At 42.6% G+C, this 26,417-nt stretch overlaps 1 protein-coding gene across 2 annotated transcripts in view; it reads left to right on the forward strand.

Moving 5' to 3' along the window:
* The window catches only part of LOC113151202 (probable E3 ubiquitin-protein ligase HECTD4), a 35,308-nt gene that overhangs the window by 6,521 nt on the left and 2,370 nt on the right, over positions 1-26,417 (forward strand). Inside the window, exons 3-75 of one of the 2 annotated variants that reach the window (XM_026344092.1) lie at positions 54-143; positions 235-362; positions 1,001-1,109; positions 1,747-1,885; positions 2,145-2,315; positions 2,419-2,611; positions 2,729-2,890; positions 3,027-3,140; positions 3,230-3,370; positions 3,459-3,694; positions 3,779-3,921; positions 4,026-4,096; positions 4,201-4,306; positions 4,402-4,522; positions 4,626-4,754; positions 5,135-5,259; positions 5,779-5,932; positions 6,046-6,149; positions 6,293-6,491; positions 6,620-6,739; positions 6,836-6,940; positions 7,064-7,227; positions 7,408-7,653; positions 8,116-8,308; positions 8,725-8,829; positions 8,924-9,012; positions 9,107-9,276; positions 9,593-9,728; positions 9,825-9,969; positions 10,058-10,224; positions 10,404-10,550; positions 10,637-10,821; positions 10,975-11,128; positions 11,238-11,518; positions 11,668-11,854; positions 11,959-12,040; positions 12,124-12,326; positions 12,428-12,563; positions 12,770-12,952; positions 13,113-13,277; positions 13,376-13,545; positions 13,732-13,847; positions 13,962-14,065; positions 14,483-14,644; positions 14,782-14,930; positions 15,047-15,126; positions 15,403-15,566; positions 15,705-15,942; positions 16,067-16,203; positions 16,293-16,419; positions 17,036-17,173; positions 17,300-17,436; positions 17,536-17,696; positions 17,778-17,959; positions 18,054-18,259; positions 18,350-18,480; positions 18,606-18,811; positions 18,912-19,091; positions 19,440-20,839; positions 20,929-21,136; positions 21,221-21,444; positions 21,608-21,753; positions 21,861-21,964; positions 22,216-22,339; positions 22,933-23,123; positions 23,237-23,383; positions 23,483-23,602; positions 23,711-23,866; positions 23,986-24,089; positions 24,809-25,030; positions 25,124-25,290; positions 25,396-25,591; positions 25,757-25,979. In XM_026344092.1, the coding sequence (XP_026199877.1) occupies positions 54-143; positions 235-362; positions 1,001-1,109; positions 1,747-1,885; positions 2,145-2,315; positions 2,419-2,611; positions 2,729-2,890; positions 3,027-3,140; positions 3,230-3,370; positions 3,459-3,694; positions 3,779-3,921; positions 4,026-4,096; positions 4,201-4,306; positions 4,402-4,522; positions 4,626-4,754; positions 5,135-5,259; positions 5,779-5,932; positions 6,046-6,149; positions 6,293-6,491; positions 6,620-6,739; positions 6,836-6,940; positions 7,064-7,227; positions 7,408-7,653; positions 8,116-8,308; positions 8,725-8,829; positions 8,924-9,012; positions 9,107-9,276; positions 9,593-9,728; positions 9,825-9,969; positions 10,058-10,224; positions 10,404-10,550; positions 10,637-10,821; positions 10,975-11,128; positions 11,238-11,518; positions 11,668-11,854; positions 11,959-12,040; positions 12,124-12,326; positions 12,428-12,563; positions 12,770-12,952; positions 13,113-13,277; positions 13,376-13,545; positions 13,732-13,847; positions 13,962-14,065; positions 14,483-14,644; positions 14,782-14,930; positions 15,047-15,126; positions 15,403-15,566; positions 15,705-15,942; positions 16,067-16,203; positions 16,293-16,419; positions 17,036-17,173; positions 17,300-17,436; positions 17,536-17,696; positions 17,778-17,959; positions 18,054-18,259; positions 18,350-18,480; positions 18,606-18,811; positions 18,912-19,091; positions 19,440-20,839; positions 20,929-21,136; positions 21,221-21,444; positions 21,608-21,753; positions 21,861-21,964; positions 22,216-22,339; positions 22,933-23,123; positions 23,237-23,383; positions 23,483-23,602; positions 23,711-23,866; positions 23,986-24,089; positions 24,809-25,030; positions 25,124-25,290; positions 25,396-25,591; positions 25,757-25,979 (12,518 nt within the window). The remainder of the gene's footprint in view (positions 1-53; positions 144-234; positions 363-1,000; positions 1,110-1,746; positions 1,886-2,144; positions 2,316-2,418; positions 2,612-2,728; positions 2,891-3,026; positions 3,141-3,229; positions 3,371-3,458; positions 3,695-3,778; positions 3,922-4,025; positions 4,097-4,200; positions 4,307-4,401; positions 4,523-4,625; positions 4,755-5,134; positions 5,260-5,778; positions 5,933-6,045; positions 6,150-6,292; positions 6,492-6,619; positions 6,740-6,835; positions 6,941-7,063; positions 7,228-7,407; positions 7,654-8,115; positions 8,309-8,724; positions 8,830-8,923; positions 9,013-9,106; positions 9,277-9,592; positions 9,729-9,824; positions 9,970-10,057; positions 10,225-10,403; positions 10,551-10,636; positions 10,822-10,974; positions 11,129-11,237; positions 11,519-11,667; positions 11,855-11,958; positions 12,041-12,123; positions 12,327-12,427; positions 12,564-12,769; positions 12,953-13,112; positions 13,278-13,375; positions 13,546-13,731; positions 13,848-13,961; positions 14,066-14,482; positions 14,645-14,781; positions 14,931-15,046; positions 15,127-15,402; positions 15,567-15,704; positions 15,943-16,066; positions 16,204-16,292; positions 16,420-17,035; positions 17,174-17,299; positions 17,437-17,535; positions 17,697-17,777; positions 17,960-18,053; positions 18,260-18,349; positions 18,481-18,605; positions 18,812-18,911; positions 19,092-19,439; positions 20,840-20,928; positions 21,137-21,220; positions 21,445-21,607; positions 21,754-21,860; positions 21,965-22,215; positions 22,340-22,932; positions 23,124-23,236; positions 23,384-23,482; positions 23,603-23,710; positions 23,867-23,985; positions 24,090-24,808; positions 25,031-25,123; positions 25,291-25,395; positions 25,592-25,756; positions 25,980-26,417) is intronic. The other variant, XM_026344093.1, reaches the window with a different exon arrangement.

The following is a 26,417-nucleotide window of genomic DNA, read 5'->3' on the forward strand; positions in this document are numbered from 1 at the left end:
CACTTGTGATTGATGCTGACGCCTGCTGACTAATCTACCAAACTATTTTCTAGGGGATCTTTGAAGACCTTCATCCACACAGTTCACCTGCTGCAGAAACAAACTGATCTTGGCCAACTCCCTGTGTCAGATGTTTTGTACAGGTTAGGTCATCACTTCAGTCCATCTAAAATGTAATTATTAGCCTTTATAGACACCTCTATAGACAACCACTCTGTGTCTTTCCTGGTTCAGACTTTTACTCCTGGAAGGAGGCCCAGGTTCTCCATCCTGCCTCCTGGGTGGCAAACACAGTGTGTCCTGGGGTTTTGAGGATATGCTGCCCACACCTGATAATTCTGCTGGAGGAGCAGAAAGTAAAGGTAAAAACCCTTCTAAAAGCCTCTGAAACATGTGCAAAACAAACAAAGAGCTTATATTAATGGGTGGATGTAGTTCTCTCATGTGGAAGCTATGAACTGTGCCGGTTTGCTTGTCGTGCAGCAACGCATCACACTGTCTATCCTAATACTGACCTCCAATCTGCTTTATTTATTCACCTTTAGATTATTTATAAACCCCTTTCTTTGCAATGCCTTAAGTGTTTGAAAGTCAGTGCAAATGAAGAGTGTAGAGTACACTGTCTTGTGTAAGGCTTATTTGACTTTAATTTACTGTGATGACTCACCCTTCACCTATCGATCAGCTGACATTGTAGAGTGACATAAGATGATCATGCTGTATATTCATGTATATGCTGATGAGCCGTTAAACAGAATTGCTAATATATGCTATGCTAATATTTTAAGACACTGACACTAAATTGTGTGTATGTATAATATAAATCTCCAAATTCATCACAGTTTTGAAATTCAAAATGTAAACAGAGAAAATAGATGCCTCCACCTCTTGCCTGCTTGTGTCCCCTGTTGATGTGTCTTCCTGTTTTTCGTCTCCATCATCTGTCATGTGTCTGTTATTAACCTCCAATTGAATAATTTTTTGTGCCTTTGTCTTCCAGACACTGACCTGGGGCGCTGTCTAGCCACAGACGGGCTTTATCTGTATACCACTAACTCCTCTGGGAGAGGACTCAGCAAGCTGGGCTCTGGTTTACATGGGACACTGAGGTAATATGACACTACTTCCCGCTTGCCTTTATTTATCTGCAGCATTCAGAGGATAGGAAGAGAGAAAGAGCAAGTCAAAGACTAAAAATATCCCTTATCACGTAGCAATCCCAAGGCAACAATGGTGCTACGTTATTTCCAGGACATTCTAAACTAATATCTTCAGTACACAGTTACATTCTCGCTAACTGGCTTTAATTGAAAGGGATGAAGGGGCAATGTGTGCTCTGCATCTTAATTCCATGCTGTGGTAAAAAATGATCCAAACTGCAAACAAACGCAAGCTTACTTCTATAGTGTTTTTCAGAATTCAAAGGGAATAAGTTACAGAAATGATACAATATGTCACTTTTAAGACTGTGAATTAGTTTTATTCATTCCATCTAAGAAATAAAAAATGGAAATCAAACATTTCGTAAATTGACAGTAGGAACTAATGTTAAATAACCTATACCAGTATCAAAGTAGAGTGCAAGTGACGAAGTAGTTCACAGAATTTTATATCTGTTTTATATATGTCTATATTGACAACCTGTCAATAACTTGTCGTAGTTAACACTTAATATGGTCAACAAGATGCTTGAATCTGTGGAAAGTAAAATTACACAGCAGTGAAATAAATGCTGTGTTTGTGCAGGGGTTTTGTGTACTGTCGAAATGAAGAGTTGGAGCCTGGCTGGGTGGTGTTTAGCAGTGGTCGCCTCCTCCACCGTCCCTCCTCCTTTGATGCCAAGCCTCATCAGCTGTGCCAGGTCATTGACCCCTTCACCCTCCAGGTACTGTTCCCTTATTCCACTGTTATGTTTCATGTTGCTTCCTTCAAATCTTTATTTTAAAACAATTCTCGCATAAATGCCCATCTTCCCACAGCCTCAATAACATTAGATTTATTTTGCCATTTCAGTACTATTTTGTTATTTCATCCAGCAAGTGTCTTGCTCATACTAACACGGTCACATTTTGAACAGCATATCTGCTTATATAGGATGCAAATGTGAAATGTAAAGAAGCTAATTTTCACTGATCCATTTTAAGGTGTGCCAGATTGTGCCCATGCCAGCCCATCACTTTCCTGTGGGCAGCAGCATGACCACGCTGCACCTCTGCTCTGATGGAACCTATCTGTACTGGGTCTGGTCCCCAGCCAGTCTCAATGAAAAGACACAGAAAGGCCACTCTGTCTTCATGGATGTCTTTCACCTTTCTGTGAGTACCATATGCCCTGTCAGATACACCAGTTTCAGCTTTATTTAGTTCAGTTGTATACTGTAAATCTTTTATGTTTTTTTCTCTTCTGTTTGTGGTGCAGACACAGACGGGGTTGTGTGTTGCAGACATCTTGCAGGAGAGGGTTATTCTTACTCGCAAGGAAGGCGAGTCTTCCAAGTGCTTGAATGAACTTCTCTTGAGTCGAATGTCACGCTTCCGGGCCTCCCATTCTGCCACATTGGCTGCTCTCACAGGCTCTGCAATCACCAACACTGTCAAAGAGGAACAGTCTGGTAATTTATTAGGAAAACACAAAGCATAGTAGCTAAAAAAAATCATATATGCTTTAATGTGCAGTCCAGACAGTTGTTAAAATACTTTCTGTTCTCTTCTATGTAACTATTTTATAGCTGTCAACACCAGCTGTGGACTCCCTCTAAAGACCTTGAGAAAGACTCCTATGTATGTTTGTGGAACGTATTTAGTGATGCTGGTCTCACCTCCTGGTGTATCTGGGAGCTCTGCCACACGCTCCCTATTTGGAGGTACCAGCAGCCTGTCCTCTCTAAAAAGTAAGAGAGGCAACATTTTGGACATTCTGTAAATGTTTTTCTTCCCAAGACTCCTGAGACAAGTTTTTGACCCTAATTGTACAGTAATGTCAGCTTTGACCTGAGTTACTAAATGTAACAGTTCATTTTTGTTCAGTTTTAGCCTCCAGCCTGGTGTTTAATCTGGCTGATGGTCAGTTTAGCAGCCGTGCAGACCTCATTGATGCTCCTGGCAGTTCTCTAGGCAGGGGAGCCCAGGTTGCAGGGCTAGGTGAGCTGAACTCAGTCACATTTTACCAATATCTTTTAAACTCACTCATTGCAAAGTATGTGACTTTTGTCTCTGTATTTATTTTGTAGGAGCAACTTATGATGCACTGAACAACTTGATTTGGACCTGCTCTAGTGATTACATAGATCAGTGGTGCAACCCTGGGAACCAAGCCTTTCACCATGTGTGCCATAGGCTCGGTGTCAGCCATGTCATCAAAGAGCCCAAAGGTAGAAACATACAGCAGTGAAACCGCAAGATGCTCTTTTTAAGGTTAATTCAGAAATGTGATCATCTTGAAAACATATTCTTTCACAGAGGAAACCGTGGCCACTGGTGAGGTGATCAACCAGCTACTTCATCATGTAGGTGCTATGTGTATCCACCAGCTCAACCTGCTGGCAGCCAGCAGCAACAGTTTGCCGCTGGGTGCTCTGCTGGGTAAACAACACCCGATTGAAGCCCGTCACTTCAGCAGCATCTGTGACATAATGGAGAAGGCCATGGTCACTGGAGATACCTGCATCATTCGCTGCATCTTGGTGGTGTTCCAGGTCAGTTTCCATGCATCAGGAGACAGTTGTGCAGAAATGTACTTGTATTTTTAGTTAATTTATTTATTTGTCTGTCTTCTCCAGGTGGTATTTAGGTTTTTCAATCCTCAGTCAGAACAGAATAGGGAGAGTGTGCATCGTTCACGGCTACTCTTGTGGCAGCTGCTTATGGCTCCAGTAGATCAGATAGGAGCAGAGATTCAAAGAGAGGTGTGCCTGGCCATCAGGTAAGCTATGAACTACAGTACATGTAAAATGGTGTTTTTGTAATATTCTATGATCAATATATTTAAATTGGCTTTCCTTATTTACCTCCTCTCTGTTTCTGTAGCTCAGGCCTGAATACTTTGTATCAGGGGGATGCTGAACTTAACAAACTGCTGAAGCTGGTTCTAACTGAAGGTGAAAACACCTATTTAAATACAAATGGCAGTTGTTTAGTGGCTCTTGTTGTTGTTTTGTTGCAGATATATAGTGCGTGATGTGCTTTTGTGTGTGATACTCAGGTGAAAGAAACAGTGGCCTGTCTCAACTTCGGGATGTCATCCTTACCAACTTGGCTGAGCAGCTGCAGAAGAATAGATTTGGGAGTGAAGAAGACGATCACTACAGGTAAGTGGCAACTATGTGCCAGCAATGTCCTATTTTGGTTTAAAAACATATATAACTGTGCTTTAAGTGTCAGAAAAATATCTCTCTCTCTGCAGATTGAGTGATGAGCTGCTACATTTTATCCTCAAGACTGTAGTTCGGGAGTCCTGCCTCCTCATTACCAAATGTCAGACTGTTGCCCGAGACGACTTCCAGAAGCTGCTCTCCACTGTACCAGTATGAACATCTGTTTGAATGCCACCTGGGTTGACTAACATTACTAATAAGGTTTTATGAGACAGCACTTGTACCAGTCTGAGATGGTTTTCCCCTCCTGTAGGTGGTCTCACCTAGTCTGCGCTACCTCATGGCTGTTCAGAATCACCTCCTCAGTAACACCATTCTAATCCGTCCAGATGATAATGATGACAGTGACAGCTCCCTACAAGGGGAAACAATGAAGGTACAGGTAAACATCCCCTTTCAATACCCCTACCTTTATGCATTCTGTTTGTGTGTGTGTCAATAAGAGACCAACCCACAAAAGCGAGCAACAAGAAATTCATTTTTTATGTCACCAAATAAAGGTCTCATTGCAATTGTGATAATATCGTTTAACAGTCCTCAAGGATGTTTTTGTAAAAAGGAGAAATTCTGGATACCTAAAAAATGATGAATGAACAGTCATACAAGTCAGGTTATGCTAATATATAGAGTTTATTTGTATTTGTGAACAATAAAATGTTGATGTGTGTACACTTTCCATATTGCATGAATGAGATGTTTTCTGTTGGAAATGTAGAAAGCAGTATTATGTAAGTGTGGGCCTATTATGTGTGTTGTCCTCAGGAGCTGCAAAGCAGCATACTATCCCTGGCAACTAAAATCTTGGTGGGATGTGATGAAGTACTGGAGACCCTACAGCAGGTTACCACAGCTCTGATTAACAGCGACATCCCTGACAAAGAAACCAGGTGAGGAAAAATGCTTAGGCAGGATGGAAAAACAATCTTTGATTCAGCCTGTCACAGTGACTGCTTGATACCCTTACACTCTACAGTACCATCCATTCATTTTATTCTATTACACAAGTAGACTTGTGTAATAGAATAGTGATTCAAAGTGAGTTTGGAATGAAAATGTGTTTTCAACCACGATGTGATGAATTAAGATTCTGAGCCATCAGTGTCTCTGAAATTCTATTTTGAAATAATAATACAAATATTGATCGTGTCAACCACTAAATGTGACTTGCAAAAATAAAAGGCAGAAAAAATGATGTCTCCGTTGACTCTTATGCACTGTTACACCGTGAAACAAGATTAAACTAAACCTGAGTAATCCTGTATGCACCTTCAACAGAATGAAACGATGTATGAGAAATTGTTTATGGATGCAATGTTGTTAAAATGAAACATTTGTCTTGTTTTTTTACTAGGATGCATCAGAGCAACATTTAATTTATTTTTGTATTCTGTCTTCTTGATGTTCAGGTTGAAAGGCTTGGAACAGGTAACCAAGGCCACCATGCTTGGGCACCTGCTGCCAGTGTTGCTCACGTCTCTGATGCATCCCAATCTTCAGACCCTCACCCTTGCTGATGCCCTCATGCCTCAGCTGGTGCAGCTCGTCCTGTACACCAGCCAGGTTGAAGTCTTGCTAGTCCAAAATACTTTTTTAATGCATTCTATAATAACTTTTTCCTCAATTAGAAAAGTCAACAATACATAAAATATTTATTTGTACTCTCTGTTTTCCAGACTGCCCTGTTACTTAAAACTCAGTGTCCACTTTTCACTGAAGAGCCTCTCCCTGTGGGTGGCACACTAGGGCAGGGGGTGAAGACTTGTGCTAGTGATGACAAGTATGTTTTCTGGCCACTGTAACAATATTAAAAAGTTTTCACAATTAATCAATTTGATGAGTTTTCGAATCTTGTTACTACACAAATAATGAGGATTTTAGCAAGAGGATTTTTTAAGTGTTATCTGTTTGTATTGTTGATAGAATTCTTGATGAGCGCGAGGAGCCTGGGTTCTTGACGGGACTGAAGATTCCTGCCCCATGGGCTGCTGGGAAGACAGTAGAGACAGTGCATCCTGTGAGGGACAATTACAAATTCAAGGAGACAGTACACATCCCTGGAGCCCGTTGCCTGTACCTTCGCTTTGATTCTCGCTGCTCCTCACAGTATGACTATGACAAGGTAATGACTCTTAACAGTACAACAGTGGCCTTCATTCTTTTAGATCTTACATATATAGTTTGTAATTTTGTGAGCATAGCAAAGCTCTGAATGGGAAAATACACTAAATGTTTTCTCTGATATTTCAGTTGGTAATCTATGCTGGCCCCAACACCAACAGCCGTAAAGTAACGGAATATGGAGGAAACACTCTGGGATATGGCAGTCGCAGTGTTTTGGGGACTGGCTGGCCCAAAGACCTTGTCAAGGTAAAAGAAGCAGTTTTGGACAAACGTACACAATGAGCCCAGGATGCACATACAATTGTGAAGAGCTGCTTTTTTCTGTGTCCCGTTTTGTTTTAGGTTGAAGGAGATACTGTGACATTTTCCTTTGAGATGAGGAGTGGACGTGAACACAATACCCCCGATAAAGCCATGTGGGGGTTCTCCTGCACTGTCAGAGCTCAGGTAAAACATGAGAGCACTGTCACTACTCAAGTATTTGTACTTGTTGCCATTAAGTCATGTTGGCAATGTAGCACATGACAAACAACAGCTAATTCTGAAGATGCTGTTTGTTTTTGTTTTCAGGAGTCATCTGAGGATGTTTCTGGAGGCCTTCCCTTCCTGGCAGATCTTGCATTGGGTCTGTCAGTGTTAGCCTGCTCAATGCTCCGCATTCTGTATAATGGACCAGAGGTTACAAGAGAGGAGGAGGCCTGCCATGATTTGCTCTGCTCAAAGCTGCTGCAAAGGTGACAAAGCTAAATTAAAAATAGCACCATATGTCCACGATGGTATTGATTACCCATGTAGTCAATGCCATACTGAGCTATGTAGGATTTGCTTACATTCTTCACTTGTATGCAGTGAAATGCAGGAAAATGCAGGCAGCAAATACGACACACTGGTGACAGAATTTATTATTTCTTTAGGTGTCAGTGGCAGGTTGAAGCAAATGGTGCCATCTCTCCTGCCCTCACACCCAGCCCTTCACCTCTGCCACTTACAATCGAGGAAGACCGGGAGTTCACCTACCCCTCTGATGTGCTCATCCCACCACCAGGCCTTATGCCAGGGAGCTACTTTGACTTGCCCCGTATCCGGCTCCCACCTGGCATCATGGGTAGGCTGCGAGAGGTGTCTGGAAGGGCTCGGCCACAGTTTCGTCCTAGCATCAAGTAAGAGACTCATGATGTAGCAGTAATAGAGGGTATGCATGTAATTTCCGTATTGTGTGTATTACTGCCCCCAAGTGGCAAAAAGATACATTCACTAACGTCAGGCATTCCAGTTATTACATACTACTGAAAAGAGATATTTGAAGCAAAAAAGATGTTTTCTCACATTAAGTAACTAAGAGATAATTCATGTGATTCTGACTAGTCAGAAATATCCTACGTTAAAATAGGAAAAGACATCTATATGTTTGTTCACCCCATGGCTTTATTCAATTTTGGGTTCTGTTCCACTAGCCTTTTTTGTAGCACCCCCTCTTCATAGTTGATGAGATTTTGTGTATTTATTGAATTAATAAGGTGATATTATTAATGCCATTGCATACCCAATATTACCAGATGCACTTATTGTTTTCTTGCCTGAGGGATTATGTAACTTTCACTTTCACATTTTGTTTCTTTAAGAGAGGTGATCAGACCAGATGTTATGGAGGAGGTTATCGTATCTTGTGTTATAAAGCATTTGGGCTTGGTGGATGCCCTGCAGTCACTCGTCAACTATCAGTATCGTGAGGATCACACAGAGGAGTATGACTTGGTCTGTAAGATCATGGCTGAGACCTTTAAGAAAATCAATGCAATGGAGCGTCAGCTGCAGGTGAGCATCCAATTCTGAGCAAGAATGTGTATTTAAAATGATGCTTTAAATTGTTAAATGTTAAAAACACACTACTTCAATTAGTTATGCTAGTCTAGAACTTTTTTGGTTAGATATTTGTACAGTATGTGTTAACAATGTTAATAAGTGCTAATAAAGTTCATATAATAAAGTTGATATATTGACATAGATACAAACATACAAACTCCACAGCCCTCACTAACAGGCCTGGATTTAAACCAGCGACCATGTTACAGTAGAGCCTTGAAAATAAGGAAATCTATGTAAAAGAGCAGAATGTGTTATAAATTATAAAAAAGACTGAGGTTGACCAGAAAATTTGCTTCTAGGCTTAAAAAAGCACATGAACATAACCAGAGTGCAAGACTGTGTCTAATTATCTCCTTTGATTTTAGAGTGTAGCAGAATTGGAACAGAAGTGGCAGAATGAGGTAGAAGAATCCCAGCAGGGAAAGCTGGAGGACAACACTCCTTTCTTTCACGATTACCACTTCTTCGAGGTACACCTCTCAAAACACACAGTTTACATTGAGATTACCTTGTCTATTTGATTTGATGATTTATTGTTTCTCCTTTTTTGTGGTGGGCGACTAGAATAAAATTAAGGAGCTGGAACTTCTCTGCTCCCTGAAGGAAGCCCCCTTTGATTTTAGTGACTTGGAAAATGTAGTCCTTGCACTGAGGCAAGTTATTCAAAATGATCCCAAATTACCTCTCAGATTATCTTAGTTGTTATACGTCAGTCCTTCCTGTAACATTATGCATCCACCCCAACAGGGAAAAGTTCTTTCAGGAGGTAAACACCACACACAGGAGTAGCACTCCACTCGCCAAAACTAAGGCACTTGTGAAGAGCCTAATGAACCGGACTGAGCTGCTTCTTCATGTTACCATCGCTCCGCATTGCAGAAGCCTAACCACCACACCTGCTGGCACACCAGGGACAGGTACACTTCTATACAGTATTACTAGTCGGTTGCTAAGCGAAATCCTGTTGAAAGATGAGAGACCAGTCCCATCAAACAGATGTTCAAGCCACATGCTGTCAAACCTAATATTGGTATTAAATCAATGGATACAGTTATGTAACTAACACAAGAGTCTGACTTCAATTCATTCTTGGAAATACACTATAGCCAGACTTTATATTTGTCGGCCTGTATTTTTGTTTGACATCCATTGTTACCCCAAGACATTAGTCATGGGGGACAGAAGAAGCAACAAGTTTGATTTTGAGCTAATTCCTCTTGATTTCTGCATCAGCCTCCAAGTCTGTATCAGATGCTAAAACAGTGATGCCCATGGTGAAGCAGCCAGTCTTCCTGCGGAGCATGTCTGCACCCTCTGACTTGGAGATGATTGCTAACCAAGACTTGGAGTTTACACATGCACCTCAAAGGTATTAGTCTGTTTTTGCTTGAGAAAGCTAATGTTAGTGAATCATAGGCTAAATGATGTGGTTTAATCTACTCTCATTTTCCGTGTTTACCATTAGGAGGCGACACCACCCTACCAGTCATCGTAGCAGCTCGTTTACCCTGCTTCAGTCTCTGGCCATAGAGGACAGCCGTGACAAACCAACATACAGTGTGCTGCTGGGACAGCTTTTCGCCTTTATTGGGACTACACCTGATCAGGCTGTATGTTTTAAATTGAGTTGGTAGGTTGCATGATAATCAGTAGGTGAATTCTGGTGTGGCATTGAAATTCTTAACTCTGTCTTGGTAGGTGTCAAGCAGCAGTTTCCTGTCTGCTGCACAGACACGATGGAGACGTGGCAGCACACGAAAGCAAGCACTTGTTCATATGAGGGAATTGCTCACTGCTGCTGTTAGAGTGGGTGGAGTAACCCACTTGGTGGGGCCTGTCACTATGGTACTGCAAGGTGGTCCAAGGTAAGAGGAGTTCAACGTAAGCAATCTAAACCTACTGGACGTACACATGTAACTACATTAGAATTGTATTGAAATACTTATATCTAATCATCCATTGTAACCCTTGTGCTAAAGTATTAACAAAGTTTTAGTAGTGACTGGTTCCTCAACACATCTGTGTTTATGTGCCATCTGTGTAGGATTGAGGAGCTGACCTGTGGTGGAATGGTAGAACAGGTGCAGGAGGCCTTTGGAGAGACCATGACGTCTGTGGTGTCACTATGTGCTCGCTATCCTATTGCTTGTGCCAACAGTATTGGCTTGCTTTGCACAATCCCTTACACCAGGTAAGAGAATCCATCCTCCAAAGTCTCTCTTATTATATATTCTTGTACTTTTTATTGCTCACTCTTTTCTATCTGTATTATCACAGGAGTGAGGAGCAATGCCTAGTTCGAAGTGGGCTGGTGCAGCTTATGGACAGCTTGTGTAGTTTAAGTAGTCAGAGGGACTGTAGCTCTAATGAGAAGCAGACAAAAAAGCAGAAGGTGGCCACCATGGCTTGGGCTGCTTTCCAAGTGCTGGCTAATCGATGCATCGAGTGGGAGAAGGTGGAAGGTATAAAACATTTGCAGCTACTCACTCTGATGGTGCTTGCAATCAAGGAATTTATTGGTGTAAAAAACTTACTCTACCTAGGAAACTTTAAAGATGTTCAACCTTGTATATCATAATGATGGGTTAGTAGGAATTGCTTTTTCTCTTCTACAGGTGGCTCAGCAGATGCAGTGCACTCTGGTCTGGCACGACAGGTTTCCAGCCTGTTGACCAATCACCTGGCTAGGGCCACAGATTGTTGTGGCAATCAGGCAGCAGGAAATGATGCCCTACAGGATGTGCTCAGTCTTCTCAATGACCTTTCCAGGTAACTTTTTATATTGTATATGTATATCACATATTTATATATGTTTGAATGTGTAGATATTTGTGTATGTATATAATGTTTTTATATGCTACTTTGTTTTGCATTTCAGGAGCCACATAGGTAAAGCTATCCTGAGTCAGCCCGCCTGTGTGTCCAAGCTCTTGTCTCTGCTACTTGATCAGAGACCCTCGCCAAAGCTGGTACTTATCATCCTCCAGCTATGCCGAGCTGCCCTGCCTCTCATGAGTGTTGAGGACTGTGGTAATGTGGCCCTTCCCTCGTGGAGCTACTCTATTAACACACTAGATGCTGAGCAACAGGATGCAAGTGACCCCGCCTCACGTATTGCTGCCTTGCTGCTAGCCAAGCTGGCAGACTATGTAGTGCCAGGTTGGTCTCTTATTTAGCAGTACTACATAAATTTATATGATGTGCCCTCTGAGGGGACCCACTTAAAACAAATGCCAGAAATATGCTACACTGAATAAATAACTACATAGTCATAATTCTTAATAATTACTGTATTCCTTATTTTCCAGGCTGTCAGACTCTGCTCTCCCCCAGCTCCTCTGAGCCAGACACTAGTCTGTCTCGAGCCAGTTCCAAAGGAGCTCTGAAGTCTGAGGATGTTGGGGAGGAGGGAGAGGCTGTTGATGGCAAGCTGTCAATCTTTATCCACAAGAGAGAGGATCAGTCTTCTCATGAGGTTCTACAACCACTTCTCAGGTATGTATTGTAATAATTGTGATTTTGATGTACCAGTTGCAGTTTCAACTAGGTTTCTCTAATATTATTATCATTATTATTGTTCCACCTTGTCCAAAATGCAGCAGCTCAGAGGGACGTCCTTTTCGGCTTGGGACTGGAGCAAACATGGAAAAGGTGGTAAAGATGGACAGAGACATGACCAAGGTATTTAGCGTATGTTCACCACATGAATAGTAATTTTATTTTACTCATTTCTAAAATGTATCCAATTGAAATCTATTTTTTAGACTGGAAGCTGTGAGGTGATCACAGAGGAGGCATCAGCTGCCCTGAGGAAGGCCAACAAGTGGGCTCAGTCTGGTCTGATAGTGAGCGTTGGTCCACCTGTGGAGACTCTGGCCCAAGAGACTGCTGGGGGCATCACCACTGGCGACAAGAAGAAAACTGCTCAGACTGCTGTTTGTCGGGACAGGAATGCTGATCTGGCCAGGTAAGTTTTGATTCAGTGATTTAACATTATACCATATTTTCATTATCACATCAGTCTTCATTGTGATTGTAACATCTCTTCTTAAAACCTGCCTCGAATAGGTCAGACCCTGTCAGGCCTTTCATCAGTGGCCATGTCGCCAACAGTATGGCTGCTGAGGTTATTGCTCTGCTGCATAGTCTGCTCACTGCTCCTGAGTCCAACACTGCTCAGATCTGGACAAGCACTGCAGAAAAAGTAAATAATTAGCATGTTTTTATCTTCACAGCAGTTATTAAACTTACTGGTATGATTGCTATTATATTGTTAATGTTATTGTCATAACAACAGTGTCTTATCATTAAAATAATAAAAATAATTTCTCTTTAGTCTGACTTTAATTTGATCCCTTATGATTACTGTTGCTTATAAGCCTAATACATCTCCCTTGGGTTTTGTGGTAGGTGCTCTCTCGGGCGCTAATGTTTATCCCCCAGCTGGGAAAGTATGCTGAGAGTATTCTAGAGAATGGCAGCAGCAGTGGCAGGAAGCTGGCTAAGCTGCAGGCCATTGGCAGACAGGCTGTTGCTGCACTCTGTGCCCTTGGAGGGTTCAAAGAAACTATTAAGATTGGCTCTGAGGTCCAGGTTTGTTATTGTAAAAATACTATGCATACGTTTTAATTCCATAATAACTACTATAATTTGCATCCTATATAAAAACTTTTCAGCTTTGTATAGTCTTTTCCATTGAAAGTACTAAAACGTTCACTGCAGGCATATTTCCTGTTCTATTGCTCCTCTGCAGGTGGTAGGCAAAGGAGTGCTGGGCAGTGTGGGCATAGTCATGTCCATAAATGAGCAGGAGGGCATCGCTACAGTCAAGTTTCCCTCTTGTGAGTACAGGAAAACTTGCAAAGCCTCGGACATACTGACAGTACCTATATCACGCCTCTGCACTCCCAGATCTGAGGTAAGAAGTCCCGCATCAAATGCAAAATAGTCCTTATTGTAATGAAAACTTTCTCCAGGAATCTCATCTTCATCTTTCTTTAAATTAAACCCCAACAGGCCCTCCCCCTGTATAAGCTCTCAATCACAGAAAAGGTTGTACAAGCAGTGCAGTCCATGCTTCTGCCACAGGAGGGCAGTCTTTCCATTCACACATCTCTCCCAGCTACAGGAGATGGTTCCAGTCCGGTAATGGCCGCTGTGCGTTTGCTAGCAGAAATAAGGACCAGGTTAGTAAACACTGATGTAAATGAATTATCTGCTTGAGGGTGATGAGCTTTACTTAAGACCAAAGTTAACTGGTGGTCTAAAGTTTAGCAGTGTTGTATTCAACATGTCTGCAACCTTTAGACTGTAATTCTGATAATGTGATGATAAACTTTTATTTTAGTTGTACAAAAATGGTATTTTTTCAGGGCCTGTCTGGTGATGGCACAGCTCTTGGAGGATAGCTCCTTCTGTGAAGAGTTCATTCAGCAGTGTCCTGCTGCTGTTGAGGTTCTCAACTTGGTTGCCCAAGAATGCAGCCCTGGTGAGCATATCACGTCACCTAAGATTTCTCAAATATACGATAGATGTATCTCGTCTGTAACAGTCTAGACTGGTGGCAGCAGTGTGTCTTACTGATTCTTCTCATTCTGTGCAGGAGAGCGTCTAGGAATGGTTGAAACTCAATGTGAAAGAGTGAGAATGCTATACCGGGACTGTGCTCGACCTCCTCCTCCACCACTGCAGACGGACAGACGTCAGGTACTAACTTTATAGTATAGTTGTTGTTTGTTAATTTGGGTTTTGCAATAAACAACAATAAACACAATGAAGATTTAGACCAATGTAACTAAAATACATGTGGATTGGGTGAAGCAGAAAATACATATTCATAACAGATTAAGGTGGAAAAAATGGTTTTCCTTTATCCAAGAGATAATTTAAAAAACCTAACCTTGAAAAAACTACTGATGTTGGAAAACCAATAAAAATGAGTTTAACATGTTTTAATTGGCTGGCAGATGAAGGCAAGATACTTAAAGTGTGAAATTTTTAAATATTGCTTCAAACCTTAACTGATTGCACTGAGAAACTTTCAAAGACTTTTTGATGTATTAAACAGACAGATTTGTTAGCACCACTTATCTTCTTATTCCTTTGATGTGCTTGCCTCACCAGCCCAAGGAGATCACTTGGTGTCCATCCAGAGTGTTCCCTCCAGTTCGTGCCTGCATGTTCTCATCCCGTCTGACCTCTGTCACCTTTTTGGCTGATCCAAGTGCTGGAGGAGGGCTGCCCAGGGGCACCTTCATCTACGCCACCTCTCCTATACCAGTTCAGGTAGGCACATCACATCCTACATTAATATTTGCCATCTCAATTTGTTTAAACAAGTAGTAGTGAGATGAAATCATGCACAACTTTTGCAGCCTGCCCACAGTCATCTTCTTCTTATTTACTTCTCTTTGTTGCTGCAGGCTCCTTCCTTTTACTGGGAGATAGAGATTGTCTCCTATGGAGACTCTGAGGAAGACAGTGGCCCAATTGTGTCCTTTGGTTTTGCCACTGAGGCAGAAAAGAGAGATGGAGCATGGACCAACCCTGTTGGCACATGTCTGTTTCATAAGTAGGTCAACTTGCATATCAGCTCTTTGAATCCATCTTTTTCCCTCTTCTGTTTCTGACTTGAGTGCTGACTGCGATCCTTCTTTTGTGTGTCTATCTCCTGTCTGTCTGTGTCAGTAATGGTAGGGCAGTGCATTATAATGGCTCCAGTCTGCTGCAGTGGAAGAGTGTCAGGCTGGATGTGGCTCTACTTCCTGGTGAGACAGGAGACAAAATATGTTTTTCACATTATAATATATATTATATATAATATAATGTAAAATATAACATTACTAACTCTTTTCTTTAGTTGTTTAGTCAACTTAGAAATCCAGCAACATATGATATTGATGTAAACTAAGCTTCTTTAAAGCATTATATCTTATCTGGCTGCTCTTTCAGAAAGCTGTCTGACAAGCATATCTTGCTTCTTTGATTCAAGCTGTATGCTGTTAGCATGTTACAAAAGAGATCACTTATTGCCCTTAACACAGGTGACGTGGCTGGAATAGGCTGGGAGCGTTCTGAAGGAACTCCTCCACCCCCTGGTCAAGCCCCCAAAGGCAGGGTCTACTTTACCTACTGCGGCCAGCGGCTCAGCCCCATTCTTGAGGATGTAGCTGGTGGAATGTGGCCACTGGTACACATTCAAAAAAAGGTGGGTGTTTCCTAACTGAAATGTGTTTTTGGACTATTGGTAAGCTATTTTATAACATGGTCAATTACTACTTATATGTAATAGATATTATCTTCTGCCTCAGCATTACTACATTTGTTTATTTTTTATTTTTTGTAGAACTCAAAGATACGCGCCAACTTTGGAAGCCGACCATTTGCATACGCAGAAGGCCAAGCTCACAGAAATGCAGCTGACTTATGTGTGGACCTTGCAGAAGAAATAAGTGCAAACTTTGAAGCACTGCCCTTTGCTATGGCTTCAGATAGTGATAATGATGCAGGTGCAAGTGTTACTTCAGACTCTGGCTCCCATGGACCCCCTTGTCGAATCGCAGCCGTTGCAGTAGCTCAGCAGCGTATGTTTGTCCTCATTTGATCTTTAACTTAAAATGTGCATGCTTTTCAAAATACTACTTTTTTCTATGATTTACATCTCATATGTTAAAAGTCATCATTGTCTCTTCTTTCTTGTTGATACAGAGTACAACAGTGACCTGTCGTGCCATTACAAGGTTGAACTGAGCTATGAGAACCTGGTCACCTCTGGGCCTGACCCACATCCTCCACCCATCGCAGATGATGAGACTGATGATGAGGACGACGACGATGTCCCAAGGGTGAATGAAACCCCCACCACAACCATGTATTTAAACAATGTTGTATTGTTATGTATATATGTCAATATTTATTTTGTGCTTGAACGTAGGAGGATCACTATGCCCTGCTCGTCAAGGCCTGGGAGACCAAAGTGTTCCCCACCATTCGTAGGCGGTTCCGTAACGAAGCTGAGAGGAAATCTGGCCTGGACCAAATCAAAGGAGCGCTGCAGCTGGGTAAAGTCTTGTGCACCAAAACATTTCAGCCCTTTTTGCCTACATCATTTGACTAAGACAGGAATAAATATTCAGCAATTCCATGACCACAAAAATGGTGTGAAAGCATTTTTAAATTTGAATCTAATCATGAATACAATACAGAGTGACAGTGGGTTGCAATAAAAGAATAGATCAGCAGAGAAATATAAAATGTAGAAAGATAAAACTGTCAGAAAAACCTGTCAATTTTCTTCCCCTGTACTCATTTATTCACCCCAGCTGGGTGCTCCCCTTTTTGAATCACATTCTTACTGTTGCAGTGCTTTCTACTTCCCTGTTAATAACTTAGGTGCACTCATGCAACATACAAGTGGGGCATGAGCGCCATTACCCTTTAACAAACTGGGACAAGGTGGAACAATTATAGAGCTACAGTTAAATTAACTGATTATCAGACTGTCAAAAGTTAACAACCTGTTTATTTAATCCAGATGTCAGTTTATAAAATTGATGATTGACTAAACTATACTCATTCTTTCTATAAGCATATTTTTTCACAGTTTTAGGGTAATTCAGGTTACACAAAGACAGCTGTCACATTTTTTACATACGTGTTGTGTTTGAATGACAATAGGCATGGTTGACATTGCAAGACAAACAGTTGAGTTCCTGTATGAAGAGAATGGTGGCATCCCTCGCGACCTCTACCTCCCTACAATTGAGGATATCAAGGATGAGGCCAACAAGTTCACTATGGACAAAGTTCGCAAAGGTACCATTTACGTACATCACTATAAGCTGAACTTTAGCTTTAAAAGAAATCAAAGTTGAGGGAACACAGTAAGCACAGTAATTCTGTAGCCACTTTAATATATGATAATCTGCTTTTTCAACACAGGCTTGACTGTGGTCATCCGCTGTCCTGACAGCAACAATACTAATAGCACTACAGGAGGAACGGCACTGCCGAAGTTTGCTATCCGAGGAATGTTGAAGACTTTTGGTTTGCATGGGGTAGTGCTGGATGTGGACTCTGTGAGTACCACACTTCATTGCTTCTGTGCTTCAGTGTTTTGTACCTTCAAAGAAAATTTACTGGTAAATTCACTTGTTCCTGTTCATGTGTTTGTTCAGGTGAACGAGCTGGTACAGGTAGAAACCTACCTGCGCAGTGAGGGGGTGCTGGTGAGGTACTGGTATCCTATTGAGATGCTGGAGCGCCCACCTGCTGGATCTCGACGCACTGCGGCCAATGGCCTAGTCTCACTAGACAGTAGCAACATTCAGATTCATAGGTAAAGTAGAATCCTAACAGGGAGAGGCTCATCATACATCCCGCACCTGTCCTAAACATGTTGACTTACTGCTCCTTTCAGGGAACTGCTTCGCTGTGAGAGTGCACTGGCTCGGTTATACTGCCGCATGGCCTTGCTCAACATATTTGCCCCCAAGTATCCCCACACCTTCACTCGCCTCTTCCATATTCCTGCTATTCGTGACATCACCTTGGAGCACCTGCAGCTTCTTTCTAATCAGCTGCTGGCTCCACCCCTCCCTGGTTAGTGTAAATACACCTTGTGAAAAACTGGATCTTTTGAAGTAATGTAAATCTTCAGTGTATTTTCAATGCAGCGATTTTGTTATTCCTCCAGATGGCACTATTAGTTCTAGTTCTATCCTTCTGGCCCAGTCGTTACTTCATAACCTCCAAGGCCAAAGCTGCTCCCCCACAGACCTGTTCTATCAGGGCAATGCTCAGCCCATCCGGGAGTGGTTGACAGTGGCCATCACCCGTGCTTTGCATCAAGGAGAGGAAAGCTTATTGGAGCTGACAAAACAGATCTGCTGCTTCCTACAGGTGAGCTCTGCCAATCAGTGCTTGAATTAATGAACGTCTTTCTTTTGTGAAGTGGCTGAACTTCTCCTATATTGCTTTTCACTTTGACAGAATGCACCAGAGCAGTTTACATCCGAGGAGTTTCCTGTGACAGAGTCAAAGGTTAGCATGGATGTCAGCTTTCCAGGTGCTGCATTTGTGATTGTGTCCTGCAAGGAGAGCCAGCTAGGGTGCCGCAAAGAGTGAGTTACTTTGCTACATTGAACGTAAACCATTGTTCTTAAGACTTATATCATTTACACAATTAATTACAATTAATTTCCTGTTTAATTATTTTAAATAACCCCTGTCTTTTCCATGCCAATAGCTCAAGCCTGTACAAGGCTCCATGGGCTCGAGTCATGGTGTATGGACTAGGTCACAAAGTGCGTAGAAATGGCCAACTAAATCTGATGGAGGCTGTGTGCTATCCTCTGGATGCCTCACCTACTAACACAGGCCTTACCCCACCTCCCACCACCAACCAATACCCTTCTGTTATCATCCCCACTGATAAGGTGCACATTAAACTCGGTAAGTATCTTTACTCCCAAAAGGAAATTTATACAGGCTGCTTTCGCCTTCTATAAAAAGTTTTTTATAAGAATTCATAATCCAATTGTCTTACTGCTAGGTGTGTCGCCTCCTCCTGGTGCTGTACTGGTACTGCACTCTCTGCCGCTTGAGTTTCCACTGGCAATGGCTTTTGCTGAACAGCTGTTGACATGGAAGCAGGGAGATAGCAGTGAACGATCAGAGGACGAGTTGGACACAGTGCCCTCATCTGTGCTGCTGCAGGTGGTAGAACTGCTAGGTAGGTTGAAATTTTGTCATATTTAACGATTGCTATTCATTAACCTTTATTGTAGTAACCTTATAGTATGTGTGTACATTATTCTACTACAAGCGTAGTAAATCCTACCTTACAATCACAATCTGTCTCAGAAGTACAACTTATCTATTTATAATAAAGTAGGTCAGAAAATGTCAACTCTTATATGAACAAGTCTTCTGAGTTTGTAACTTAGTTTACCCCAATTCTTGATATCAATAGCTCCATAAGTCAAGAACTTTGGAAGCCTAAAAAATAAACCATACTAGACACAAGAAGAGATTAAATCCCAAAATTCCAGGTTTCATTGTTCTCTACTTATTGTTTTAGGTGGTTTGCTTTGGACCACTGATCTGGCTCCCTCCATCAAAGAACTCATCTTTCACTTGCTAGCTGAACTTTTGCGGAAGATTCACCACTTAGAGCAGCGCAAAAGCCCTGCTGGCCTTTCCAGCTCCATTGCTCTGCTGCTTAACCCCTGCCTCGCAGTACTCATGGCCCTGCAGACAGAACTCCGAAAGCTCTACGACCGGGAGACACAGGGATGGACTGCTGGAGGTGCTGGAGCAGGGGGGCCTTCATCTGGTGGACTTGCTTTAGCTCTGGGGGCAGAGCACAGCCGGTTCTCGACTTACTTCCATGCTCTGATGGAGGTGTGTTTGGCAGTGGCAGAGGTCACGCTCCCCCTCAATGTTGGCAGTTCTTCAGTGGCAGCCCTGTCCTCCACTAGCGCCCCTAACCTGAGTGACTCTTCTTCATCCTCATCATCGTCCCCAGGCCAGACACCACAGAGTCCCAGTCTACTATCCAAACGTAAGAAGGTGAAGATGAAGCGTGAGAGGGCAGCAGCTGCAGTGGCAGCAGCAGTCTCTGGGAAACGGGGTAGTGGAGGTGCACGGTTGTCAGAAAGTGACAGTGCCCTGCTGAACATGGCAGGCAGTAAACCTGAGGACATGCTGTGGTTCCACCGCTGCCTCACTCTTCTGATGATCCTGCGACATCTTGCCAATAAGGACCCGCAGGGCTTAAGTGTGACTAGTGATGCAGTAGCAGATGCCTGCCAGGCCCTTGTGGGACCCACTGCCCACAGTCGCTTGTTAGTGCTCTCAGGTATCCCCACGCACCTGGAGGAGGCTGTGGTTCGAAATGCTATCCGCAGGGCTTGCAACGCACATGGAGGGCTCTTCAAAGATGAAGTCTTCATTCCTCTACAGGAAGAAGACCCTAAGAAACCTAAAGCTGGAGCTGGGGTTTCTAGCCCACAGGATGGCAAAGCAGGCCCTGAACCTGAGCGCCAATTCCCAAACAGTGCAGGTCCTGAGAGTCCTGACAGCTCCAGCAGTGTTACTCCAGCTATGAGTGTGAGCGCCTCAGCATCTACCAGCCAGACCTCTATCTGTAGCTCCTCTCAGGGAGTCTCTCGAACTGCCAGTGAACTTTCTGTTGATCAGGAGCTGCTAGCTGTTCCACCTCTCGTCCCTGCTGCTGCAGCATCTGCTGTTACGTATCCCCAGCAGGGCCCCCAAGACCCCCAGACTGTTTCTAGTCAGGAGAGTCTAGATACCTCATTGTGTAGTACAGGAAGCCTGGGGAGTCTTGGCAGCCTGGGAGAGCCTCTTGACAATGCAGAAACACCATCGGTTTCAGATGGGGGCTCTATGCACACAGTCACCTCACAGGACAGCAGTGCAGCCATGGCCAGGCCTATCAAGGGCTACGCTGTCATCGAGGTGGGTCGATTAAGAGCATTATAACATATCTAAGCTGTTTGATTTTGTTTTGTATGGAGCAAATACAATGTTTTCTTTTTAAATTTTAGGTTCGCTCTCGGGCCAAAGTGGAAAAAATCCGTGCAAGTCTTTTTAACAGCAGTGACCTGATTGGATTGTCGAGTCTGGAAGGTGAAGAGGAGCTGATGGAGTTGACCAATGAGGAGATCCTCACAGCTTCTAGTGTTAACCAAAGCCTGTTTGACACACAGGGCAGCTCTGCCCTTGAAGACTACTTCTTGGACAAGTCAGTCAGAGGTAAGTGTTCGACTAGATATTTTATCTACACTGACTTTAGTTCTGCCATTATAAATGTTTAACGGTCTGTCTCCACTTGTCAAGGTGACAAGCTTGTACCAGGAGCACGAGATGTCCTCACAGATATTTTTAAGAGCTGTGTGCACTCGGAGCAGATGCTCAGCCTCACACCGGCCAAACCAATTAAAGTGTCTGACATTTACCTCAGCAAAGAACAGATAAACTCTCAGACACCTGGAAACCTTCTGCATACTTTCTTTACTAATGTTCGACCTCCCAAGAAAGTGCTTGACGACCAGTTGACTCAGGTAAATAGCAAGTGTTGTATGGCAATTCTATGAACACTTAAATACAAATGGCCATTGAACATAACTTAACAAAACATACTTTATAAGTTATTTATAAATTATTTCTACTGTAATAATGTGCAGTTCACATGTCAAATGTATGTGTTTGTGGGTGTTTATTCAGATTCTACGAAAGTATGGCACTCCCAAGCCCAATAAGAACAAGTACAGCAAGACAGGAAAAGAGCAGCATCAAGGCAAAGTTGTGAGCACCAAGAGGCCCATCACCAAACCTCCCACAAAGGAAAAGTCTGTGCTTAACAGTGTCAGGTGAGCTGTTTGGCACACAACACTTTGAAGTGCATGCAAAGATTTAGGTGCTTTTACACTTTGACACATTGATGGAATTCTGTTTGCTGATCTCTTGCCTCTGTCAGGACTGCATTGAGTGAGAAGAAGACAGTCCTGAAGCCAAAATCTCCGGAAAAATCCAGACCTGAAGAGAAGGATGTAGAAAAATCCCCTGCTAAGAAAACTGAAGGTTGGCAGTTATCACATGTGCCTTACCGAATATGTTAGTTGATGGATGGTTCAGTTATAGACAGTAGGATTAGCGTTAGCAATTGGAAAATGTTCCCATAAGGATCTCTGTTTTCATCCTTGTTTTTTAGCTGGGAGTCAAATGTATGTTGATGTGTTTTACTGTTCATCAGACACGTTTAGAAGAAATTTCAGTCCTGTGTTGAAATTGGGAGCTGTGAACCGCCTCACATACCACTTTGTTTTATTTAGTCCCAGAGGAAAAGTACCTGACACTGGAAGGCTTCCATAAATTTGCTGTTGACCGTGCCAAGCAGGACATCCGCAGCGTCTGGAGGGCAATTTTGGCTTGTGGTTATGACCTCCACTTTGAAAGGTGAGGTTGGGAGAGCCTGACCCCAATTTCCAACTCTGCTGTAACTCAAATAGTGTTGTGCATACACAGCAGTATTTGTACACAGAAAACTCAATGTGCTGTTTTGTCTATAACAAAATGTGTAATCTCCAGAACTTTATCAAATGACGTTTTGAAATGATTCTATAGAATTTGTCCATTCTGATTTACCAGTTTTTAACAAGTACAGCATCCAGTTTTAAATTGAAATGACATTCTGTTGCAATGTACTAACATAAAAATTGTAATAGTAAAAAACAATTGCACTGATTTAGGGGTAAAAATATACTACAACTTATGAATTTGTTATTGAATGCAACTGATATTGCATGTGATTCATTCGACAAAGGAAGCTAATGCAGTTGTTTAAAACTGTATAGCTCATGTTTCACCCAAATGCTCCTTAAGATATAGCTGTCACTACAGCACTCCTGTAATTGTCTCTTATTTCTAATATTTTGAATTGCGTCCTGTAGTCTTTATATAATCAGTTTCCTTTGCAACATACAAGTACATTTGAATATAAGTGTGATATTCAGAGCTCTCCATTTACCAGCAGCCCTCTTCTATATCAGGTGCACCTGTATAGACACTCGTCACGCCCAGAAGGCAAGCAGGAAGTGGAGCTTGGAAATGGATGTGGCATTGGTGCAATACATCAACAGGCTGTGTCGTCACCTGGCTATCACCCCAGCCAGGCTACATCCTCACGAAGTTTACCTGGATCCCAGTGATACTGCTGATCCTCGTGTGGCCTGCCTGCTCAGTAAGAAACTGTCAAAAAGGCAGACTTCCTCGTGCTCTGACATTTATTTGGGCTGCATAGTTCACACTTGCTGTTGTTGTTGTGAATACATTTTTGTATGTGTCTTCTTTCAGATGTGCCTGTGGAGAGCCTGCGCCTGCGCTTTGCCCTGCTGCAGTCTCTCAACAATACCCTGGAGAGTTTCTTTCTGCCACTAGTGGAACTCAGACAGACACAAACCTATCAGAACAGCATTGCAGCACTATTAAGTGAGGCCAAAGGTGAGTAAAATCTCTAAATACTAGCATCTGGACTGGACTTGAACCCACTGAATGTAATCAGATCTTATTTTAATCTTCATTTCTCTTCATTTGTTACAGGACTAACCTTCTATGACACTAAGGTGACAGTAATGAACAGAGTACTGAATGCCACAGTACAGCGAACAGCTGACCACGCTGCCCCAGAGATCACACTGGATCCTCTAGAGATTGTAGGAGGTAGACAATCCATTTCACTTCTTTACCAGTTTATATTTTCAAATTTCATATCACTTGTATTGGTTCTTAGTAACCATTTTGTCTGTGTCTCGGGCGTTTGTTATTCAGGTGAGATCAGATCATCAGAGAACACATATTTCTGTCAAGCAGCACGCCAGTTATCTTGTGTGCCATCATCCCAGCTTTGTGTGAAACTCGCCAGTGGAGGAGATCCGACCTATGCCTTTAACATCCGCTTCACTGGAGAGGAAGTCCATGGCACAAGTTAGAATTTCTCCTTCACATCTTTTTCTGTATTTCCTTTCAGTCTTTTACTTATCAAATGTTGCTTGTTGTTATCAACTCCAAACCTAACTGTAGCTTTGACGAATGTGTCACTTCAGGTGGCTCCTTTAGACACTTCCTGTGGCAGGTGTGTAAGGAGTTACAGAGTTCTGCCCTTTCTCTGCTGCTACCCTGCCCCAGTGCTGCAGCCAACCGTAACAAGGTAAGTTGTTTTCAGTCATGTGTCATATGTCTGTTTTTGAGCACTTAAAGTTAGGCCAGGAGGTATCTGGACACCCATAGGGTTTTTATGATTTAGCCTTTATAGATTTGAAATAAAACAATTAAGATGTGATTGAAGTGTAAACTATCAGCTGTAGTTAAAGAGTTTAACAAAAATATGGCATTTATTATTTACAAATTACTGCCATCGTAAGCATAGTACCGCCATATACAGGGGCTCAATAGTATTTGGACAAAGTGACATAATTTTAAATATAACCAGAATCTTTAGTACCGTACTTTAAATCGTTTAAAGTCAATGACTGCCTGAAGTCTGGACCCCATGGACATAACCAGATTGTGAGTATCCTCCCTTGAGCTGCATTGCCACCTTTAGTTGCTGCTTCCTTGTGGATCGGTCTTTCTGCTTTCAGTTTTGTCTTCAGTAAACTAAAAAGCATGCTCTATTCTTTCAACAATACACAGATGTCCTCTGAAATCTCTGTTTCCTCAAGGTTTTGAACCCTAACTGTGAAATACTTTGAGTCTGAAAACATTCACTGTAGGTTGGGAGAAAATGTTGCAATCCACTGCCAAAACTCCAGTGTGTTCTGTTATTATCAAAACCCCAAGAATAGTCTTTCTAATAAACATCTGGCAGAACAAAGTCAAATCACTCATGATGTAATTTGAATGATTGTTGTTTTTTGCTTTGCTCAGGGAAAATACATCCTGACTCCATGCCCTATTAGCTATGCAGAGGAACAGTTGTTGCACTTCTTTGGTCAACTACTCGGCATAGCCATCCGTGCAGATGTGCCACTTCCTTTGGACCTACTAGGCTCTTTTTGGAAGGGTCTGGTGGGAGAGCCCCTCGACCTGGAGCAGGACCTGCAAGAAGCCGATGTCCTCACCTACAACTATGTCAAAAAGTTTGAAAGTGTAAGGGACTAGTAGTGACTGCCTTTTGTCTTTATGTGCTATTGCCATGGTTCTGCTTAACTTAACTTGACCTCTGTTCTCTCTACTCTTCAGGTAAGTGATGAGACTGAGCTGGAGAGTCTTTGTGCTGAGATCTCTTCTCAGCACCATTCAGGAGAAAGTCCAGATTCCCCCAGCCGACCCTGCTGCACATTCACCTATGTCACTATGACTGGTGAGGAGGTGGAGCTCTGTCAAGGAGGTCGCAGCCTCACTGTCAGGTACAGGAAACTTTCTTTACTGATTGTTAAGTACATGCATAAACTGTATTTATCTCCAGCACGTTAGAGTCTGTTTTTATTCTGATGTATTGTATGTGTGTTAAGCTGGGAAAATAAGGATGTGTATGCACGAGCTGTGAGGAGCCTTCGATTGAGGGAGCTGCAGAACACGGAGTGTATGACAGCAGTACGTGCAGGGCTGGGCGCTATCATTCCCCTGCAGCTGCTCACTATGCTCAGCCCCCTACAGTTGGAGCTGCGCACCTGCGGCTTGCCTTATATCAACCTGGAGTTCCTCAAGGTGAAGCATAGATTTGTGGGAACTACTGCATTACTAAGCACATGGAAACAGATATGTATATTAGTAATTCAGATGCATATATTTCAAACATTCAGTGAAAGTAAGCCCTGGAGGTGGGTATTGATCAAATTTGAGCTCAGTGTGTCATCCTGTCTCCATTTCTAGGCTCACACTATGTATCAGGTGGGGTTGATGGAGACTGACCAGCACATAGAGTTCTTCTGGGCTGCCCTGGAGATGTTCACTCAGGAGGAGCTCTGCAAGTTTATCAAGTTTGCTTGCAACCAAGAGCGCATCCCATTTACCTGCCCTTGCAAGGACGGGGGCCCCGACACCGCCCATGTTCCCCCCTACCCCATGAAGATCGCCCCTCCTGATGGAGCTGCAGGTAATGGTGTTAACTAAGTGTTAACAAGGCTGGGATTAGACAGTGTGTCTGAGAAAGTTTATACATTGGAACAAAGGCTAGTGATCAGACAGTGTGCTTATGTGATCAGATGGTAAGGTAGTCGTGCATTTAAGCCCCAGTAATCAGCATGGAGTTTACAGTGTCGAGGGAACAGAAGGGGATAGGAAGCAATCCCAAACAGGTATCAACAGCTACACAAATAAAATTAAAAATATAATCATTATGTCTTGGAATGTTAGACTTTGAACATGTTGTTTCCTATAGTTTGACTATGTCAAACAACATGTCACACAAACACATTTGCAAATGTTTTGCATGATGGACAGATTCTCAGCTGTTTCCGTGTTGGAAGATGCACTTTCGGATGTTTAGGAATCGCATCTTTTGCAGAAGTGGAGTCTAGCGGGGCTTTCTAAG

The sequence above is a fragment of the Anabas testudineus genome, chromosome 9 (genome assembly GCF_900324465.2).
Source record: "Anabas testudineus chromosome 9, fAnaTes1.2, whole genome shotgun sequence".
Classification (NCBI taxonomy): Eukaryota; Metazoa; Chordata; class Actinopteri; order Anabantiformes; family Anabantidae; genus Anabas; species Anabas testudineus.